The 7,431-nt window shown below is 46.5% G+C and overlaps 1 protein-coding gene across 5 annotated transcripts in view; it reads right to left on the bottom strand.

The window, feature by feature from the left end:
• The window catches only part of Strip (striatin interacting protein), a 33,299-nt gene continuing 25,868 nt past the window's right edge, over positions 1–7,431 (bottom strand). For all 5 annotated transcript variants that reach the window (XM_077690300.1, XM_077690303.1, XM_077690304.1 and 2 more), the window contains exons 12-17: positions 7,010–7,107; positions 6,144–6,371; positions 4,462–4,528; positions 3,424–3,528; positions 2,974–3,178; positions 1–2,044 (exon numbers count right to left, since the gene is read on the bottom strand). In XM_077690300.1, coding sequence (XP_077546426.1) covers positions 1,743–2,044; positions 2,974–3,178; positions 3,424–3,528; positions 4,462–4,528; positions 6,144–6,371; positions 7,010–7,107 — 1,005 coding nt within the window. In that variant the 3' untranslated portion in view covers positions 1–1,742. The remainder of the gene's footprint in view (positions 2,045–2,973; positions 3,179–3,423; positions 3,529–4,461; positions 4,529–6,143; positions 6,372–7,009; positions 7,108–7,431) is intronic.

The following is a 7,431-nucleotide window of genomic DNA, read 5'->3' as shown; positions in this document are numbered from 1 at the left end:
TAATGGTATCCGCACTGTTTATTGGTTCGTGACCACACGACTGTTCTCTATTTATACACACATCAAGTAACGTCGACCTATGTACACAGAGCAGCAACAAGTGCTGAGGTGTCGAAATAAATATGCGAGACATCCATAAGAGAAGTGAAATGCATGACGTCTTCGAGAGATCAGACTTTCTCGCTCTACATCTACCGTATGCGTCCCTAGTAGTACGAGCTGGCCAGTGAGCGAAAGGCCGAGTCCAAAGCACAGCCTGCAAGCGTGCTTATGGAAGTTGTGCTCGACATCCCATGGTTTCTGCACTTCTTGACCTGTTCCTGGTGGGGGGGGGGGAGGCTTGTGTTGTCGGGCTTTTACATTTCTGGGGAGGAGGAAATCTCAACGCAGCAGCTGCTTAGGGTGTGGTAGGCTTGAAGGAATACATGACGAACGCATCGCAGCATAGCGGTACGTAGGAGAGGGTTTGTTTAAGGGCAGTAACAGTCGTCGAACTGCGCAACTGTTCAGGCAGCAATTTGCGAATGGCGGGTGACTCTGTCTGTTGTTGCTAAATAAGCAACTCGAGTTGTGACGTCGCTAGATTTCAACATGCGAAAGGCTACCGCCACCTGGGAAAAATACAATGCACACATCAGCCTGCCAACACTGCACGCACAAACCATACGCTACGCCAGCATATGCCACGGCAATTTAATTAACCATAGGCTGTTTACAACAAGGCGCAAAAGGTTGGGCTTGCCTCTCTCTCGGTAAGATAATTTAACTGGAGATCTTCTGTACATGCAACGTAATAGCCTTGCCAAACCTTCACAGCCGTAATGACCACCGAACAGCCACGGAACATGGAATGGCGTCACCGAGGGCATAATTCGCATCGCAAATAGCATCAGCACTCTGTTCGAGCATCATCAAGTACACTGCGTTATTGCATTACACTGCAAGCACCACAAGGCAAGCACGGACATACTTGACAGACGGGAGCAAAGCGCCGCGAAAATTCAAGCTTGCAGAAAAAAAAAATGCCGTTACCTTCATGAAGGGAAGGGGAAGGGACGGAAGGGTTTTTGATGTCGACAGTGGACATGTTGCTTGTTTTACACCTCATACTTTGCACATGATTTTTCCCCATGCAACAGTGCAAAAATAAAGCCGCGAAAAGAGAGCAAATGGAGCTTTTACACAAGGATCCACAGAACACGGCTCTCGTCAGATCCACCCAAGGAAGTTAAAACAGAGAAAAAAAAAGCACGAACATTAAGTCGCAACATTGGAAGCAGGCACATTTAGCATTAAGCACGGCATCCGTTTAAATTTTAAAGGACGAGGACTGACAAGTGCTTAGAAGAGACGAGTTATGCAGTACTATTACCAGCACTTCGAACAGCCTTGGCTTCAGCTAACGCAGATACCACACAAAGACGTTCGCACTCCACTGAAAACCACCTTGAGCAAGCAGACCTTAGATATGAAATCGGCAGGATCACCCAGTCTCTGATTCAACGGAGAGGACAACAGTGCAACGAAACACTAACAAAAACAAAATCCCAACTGTCATTTGTAGAAGTCTGTATATGAGCTGCTGGCATAAAGCATCCCAGATGAAGAATTCTGTGCACTTATTTTAATTGGCTAAGACAAAAAATGAATCGGAGGGTGCGTGTGTGTGTGTGTGCATAGTCCTGCGGGACGACAGGCGTTCACGGAAGAGGAGGGAGAAAAAGGATGAGGATGGGGAGCGATCAGAGGCATCCGGGGCAGAGCAGCAGGTCCCAGTCAACGTTGGTGCGGAAAACGTCGCCGTGGAGCCACTGCTGGTAGTGGAGCTTGAACTCCGGGCTGAGTTCGACGTCCCGTCCCAACACTGACAGGAAGCTGTTGTCCACGGGCTGGAAGTCGTTGATGAGGTCCTGCTGCTGTTGCTGCTGCTGCTGCTGCTGGGAGGAGGAGGAGGGCTTGTCGTAGCGGCGGCTGTGGAAGCTGTTGATGCTCGCCTGCAGCGAGAACTCCTCGGCCTGGAAGTCCCATGGGCGCGCGTCGAGGTCTGCGCAAGTCAAAATGATCAGGGTTCATCTCGCCACCTCACATACAGCTTTGATGTGTTTAAAAGAAAGTTACTATTGGCCAAGGATGTGTGAAGCCTAAGGCGAATCTACGTGAAGCTATACCCAAGCTACGACACGTGGTTGGGCCACAGTTATACAAAGCTAAGGCTTCAGCTGTCCTTTCACGTAACGGCGATAGATTCTAAAACAAAGTTGGTAATGTGCCAAGGCTGTGTGAAGCCTAAGGCAAAGCACATGAAGCTACAACGAAGCTGCTGAAGCTAAATCTAAGCTACATGCGGTTTACTCTAGGCCGAGGCAATATTAAGCCTAACGCAAAAGCTACATGAAGCTACCCCAGAGCTACATTGAAGCCGCTGAAGCTACACCTGGCTGTAACACACGGTTTTCTACAGGCAAAGGCCATTTGAAGCATAAGGCGACGCAATGTGAAACTACGCCGAAGCTACACTGGAGATGCTGAAGCTACAATGAGCTGAGGCCATATTAAGCTTAAAATAGCTACATGGAGCTATGCCAAAGCTGCCGGCGCTACACTCGGGCTGCTGAAGCTACTCTAAAGCTGCTGCTGCTACACTCAGGCTGCTGAAGCTACTCTAAAGCTGCCGCTGCTACACTCAGGCTGCGCCTTGACTACAGCATGGTTTGCTGAAGTCAGGCTCTTAGTGCGTTCATACCAGCTGGGGTCAGTTTAACAAAATCTCGTACACACTCATTTTCTTGTCTTCTGCTCCCACAAGAGAAATGGCCTCGGTGACCAAGAACTGAATTCACTATGGCTGTCCTGCAGATTCATCCTATCAACCTCTGCACTTGCAGAATGTGACGCGACCCGTATTCAAGAGCCCGTATCCAGTCGCTCGCACAGGCTACACACGTGCACGCGCCGAGAGAAGGGGGCACCGACCATTTCCATAAGCCCAGTCGTCGTTGAGGCGGTGCCGGACCTTCTGGTAGATGGCCGACATGGTCTTCATGTTGGACTTGCGCCACTGGCGGCCCAAGTACTTGGTCTGCATCTTGAGCAGCTTGAGCACGTATAGCTGGAGCGTCGCGTGCCGCACCTTCAGGGCACGCTTCAGGATCGGCGCAGACTTGAACACCACCAGCATCTGTGCCATTTGTTAATTAAAGGGTGCGACGTCAACTGGGTGCGGCGCTTTTCCCCCCTTTTTTTTCATTCATTTCCTTTTAAAGAAAATGACAGCGATAGTCAATGTTCGCCTTCAAAGTGTGCTGAAATTACAGCACTCAATTCTGCAGACACCACCTTTTAGATCATGGCAAGGTTGTGAAGGGGCCGTTAAAGACCTAGAACCCCACGCATGAGCTGTCAACAAGCGGATCGGCCACCCACCATGATTCGCGAGTGCTTCCATTTGGTCAGCTTGTTGAGCACTCGCAAGAGGTTGATGCAGGAGAAGACATTGCGCCAGCAATACGGCTGCTGCTCCCCCATCTCCTGCAAGGAAAGCAAGAAAAACACGAGGAGAATACGTACCGTGTATACCACCGGCATCATCAAGTGTGCACAATGAACTCTCTCAAGTATCCTTCCCTCCAACTAAAAGTGTTTATCCTCCTCCTTCGCTTAATCCGGCCTAAGGAGCTTTGAGATTTATTCTCAGGTTTGAAAGACACTTGGGCCTATTTGTTACAAGTCCAGTTTATCTACGAAGCTCGCACTAAAACTACACTACGACTATCACAAGAAGAAAGCTGTACTGTCGACGTCAAATGAAACGCGAACACGAAAATATGAACCTGAACACACAAATAAAGCGGTTTCTTCCCATGCAAGCCAAAATGACGCCTGGCTTAGCTACAAAAACAAAGTTGGGAAATGTGGATTTCCGAATATACCAATAACGTGCTATTATATGAACTCTATGAGCAGGCATTTTTCAATTTTGCAGGTTCTGGTTCATATTTTCGTGTTCGCGTTTCATTTGACGCCGATAGTACATGTAAACAAACACCAACTGCTGTTCCTTGTAACACGCAGTTTTCCCTCAGACTAGCATTTCCGTCTGTTGCAGCGTGTGATTTGATCACGTAAGTGGCTATGTTGATTTTATTTTCGCCTGTCAATATTGCAAAGCTCTCTAAGCATAATTAATCACAGTAAACAGTCACCAGCAAGTTACTTACACATACTGCCACTTTTAACGTGAATACAGTTTGCTCTTCATATTTCCAGTATTTTTAGAATAACACTTTTTTTTTTTTTGACCGCAAGGTTGTTCGATACAAAGTGATAACCAGCAAACTTGTGTGTCCTTATCAAAACTAGCACACAATTTGCACGAATGGCAAGAAAATTATTCCACGTAACACTGCATTCTAATCAACTTCAGTGTTCGTGCAAAATCAACGAGTGGAAAGGTTTACAAACCAGCGTTTCTGCTGTCAGCTCCGGCTGTTCCCCGATTACACATGCGGCAAAGTCGATCACGGATATCCTGTTTGAAGAAAAAAATGAAAAACCAGTTAAGTCAATGTACCAGACTTTTCAGAACATTACCTTTGTGGTTGGAGCCCACCCACTTGCAAGGTCACCATAGTTACGAGCATTTTAGTGCAGGCCATTTAACTACACTACATAGCATTTATGAACACAGCATAAAAACTAACCACCGAAGTACAACGATAACTTCCCTTAGATCGCAGAGGAATCATTGAAGGATGCAAGTTCATAGCCATAAATTTTCCTTTTTTTTTTTTTCCTGACACATTGCCATCTGTGACGCATATGAATCGCTAGATTTTTCACGCATGCCAAACAAATAGTGACACGAATGGACACGGCACTGTAGCAAACAACCAAAATAAAGTGGTGCTGCTATTTCGCTTGTTGTGGATCCACACCTTTCGCGCATTTCAATCACCCATTTTCATGACGCACTAGGCTGACCGTCCTTTCCAAGCTAACTGGTATACATTCTAACTAGCAGCAGAACATAAGTTGAGTTCCTTCTCACTGTCTATGGGAACTGGTGTATGCAATGTCTTTCGACAGAATTCCAGTTCTTAAGAATTTTGATTTTTCACCCAGTTTTATGGTTAAACCATCAATGCCCTGCTTGTTTATGCAGAATTTTTTACATCTTAAACGCACTCTTTCGACTTTCCGCTGAAGCTGTTATCGCAGAAGTAAGGCGTGGGTAAAGTGGAAGCACAAGCGGCATGCTTGTTTCGAGGAACAGTAGCGGGCAACGGAGGCGCCACGGCAAATCAGCTTGTAGTTGGGTAACTGCGTAGTAGTGCCAAATATGAATTTCCCAACACAAAAACAGAACCGAAACTGCTGGAATCTGGTTGAAAATGCCAGGCATACTTGCTAGACATGTGGGGGGGGGGGGGGGCGTCAGAAATAAGCTTCGGCAGAATAAAGCTATCCTTTCTCTGAACCAAGGATCGCTAGTGAATAGCTGGTGTCATTTTCGAGTAATTATCACCCCTCAATGCTTTCGGATTACAAAGCTGACAACATTATTTGGTACTCGACTTGCTAGGAGCCGTTTGAGAAAAAAAAAATTGTGGTAATGCAGCCTAAGTACGAGTGGCATGCTTTTTTGTCAAGTGCAGCAGCCACGCCCCCTTACTCAAAAACACATGCACCTCAGCTTGCGAAAAACGCCGTCAAGAATCTCAATGTCACCGGAGCAAGAAAATTTAAACTGATTCTATAAGTGCAGTGCCTAAACTAACCACTGGCCGCATTAGGTGTACGAAGAACGACTATAACATGTCAAAATAGGCAATATAAATCATCGATCACCGGGGATTGATTTGAATAGGCATGGTAATGAAAGAGTTAAATGCACTCCATCAACGCCGTGCTTGTTCATGCAGAATTTTTAAAATCTTAAACGCACTCCATCAGCGCTCTGCTCGTTCATGAAGAATTTTTTACATCTTAAACGCACTCCGTCAATGCCCTGCCCATTCATGCAGAATTTTCTACATCTTTAACGCACTCACAACCCCGCTCAATTCCACCCACTGCAAGCCGACAAAGAGTTAAGCGACACTTTTGAGCGGACTTTCTCGGGAGTCAGTCGAGGGAGCACTCACGTGTTCTTTGCGGCAATGTAGGAGTTGATGTTCTGGTTGAAGAATTTCAGCACCAGGGGAATGCAGTTGGCGAACATGAGCTGCTGGCCCATGTACTCGAACTGGAGCACGTGGTTGATCTTGAGGTGCTTGAGCAGAAGCAGCAGAATGGCCGAGATGGACTTGATGATGATCTCCTTGTGACGGTTCACGTCAATGCCCAGCTTCATCGACTGCAGCACCGTCACCCTGCGATTGCCATTGGGGGGGGGGATGACAGGGAAGACTGTTCCCTAGTGCCCCTAGCTTTTTTCTTAAGGCCCTCCCTAGGGACGTAGTTAATTTCCTTTAGCATTGTGACAAGACTTGGTTGATAGGAAAGACTGTTCCCTAACATCCCTAGGAATTTTCCTTAGCTTTGTGACGAGACTTGGTTGATAAAAATACTGTTCCCTAGTGTCCCTACAGATTTTCCCTAGCTTTGTGATGAGACTTGGTGGATAGGGAAGACTGTTCCCTAGCATCCCAAGGAATTTTCCCCCTAGGAATTTTCCCTAGCTTTATGACGAGACTCTGCACGCTGCACGTCAGCTACGTGCAGCTCAATTGCTAGTACCTCAAGCATAATGACCATGACAAGAAGTGTACATTACGTAACACATACAGAACAAAGCTTTGTTGAACTACTATTCAACGGCGACACTTACTACAAGAGACAATTATGCCTTGTCCTACCGCGTGTGTGCTGCAGACTTGCAGTGTTATGGGCTGTGATGAGTCTAACAAACAAGCACTCAGGCGTACAAAAACAGTAATCAAACACCGAGAAGTGCTTCAGGTGGTATTGATACAGGTGTTCTGCCCACAAGCGTCAAAAGGACACTCACGGCATTTCTTCAGGCAGCACGTCAGCCATGATGTTCACCGATTCCGTCTTGGCCTTGGACGTCGGGGCAGCGGCAAGAAGAATCTTCAGCAACGCAATCTGGGCAGCGACGAAAATGTAGGGGCTTGAGGGAGACACTGGTTTTGAGGACCGAAATTTATCAAAAAACAAATTTTTCGTATTAATTTTATTTGCGGTCTACAGGTTCCAAAGAATGTACCTGCAACATATTGTAGCTGTACCACAAGTATTTTACAAAGCTGTCACCCTTTGAAGTCACCTAAATGACCATTTTCCCCCATGTTTACTAACTCCATGCCTTGTTTTCTCAGGAACATTTTTTTATGCGATCAACTGATGGGTAAAATATCTGGGGACGTACTGGTTGAATTTGTATCTTTTTTACTGCGTTCAAAAGCTCAT

The sequence above is a fragment of the Haemaphysalis longicornis genome, unplaced genomic scaffold (genome assembly GCF_048455015.1).
Source record: "Haemaphysalis longicornis isolate Haplotype H1 unplaced genomic scaffold, Haemaphysalis longicornis Haplotype H1 scaffold_10, whole genome shotgun sequence".
Lineage (NCBI taxonomy): Eukaryota > Metazoa > Arthropoda > Arachnida > Ixodida > Ixodidae > Haemaphysalis > Haemaphysalis longicornis.
Note: the sequence above shows the minus strand (reverse complement) of the source record. Positions and strands in the feature narration are given on the sequence as shown.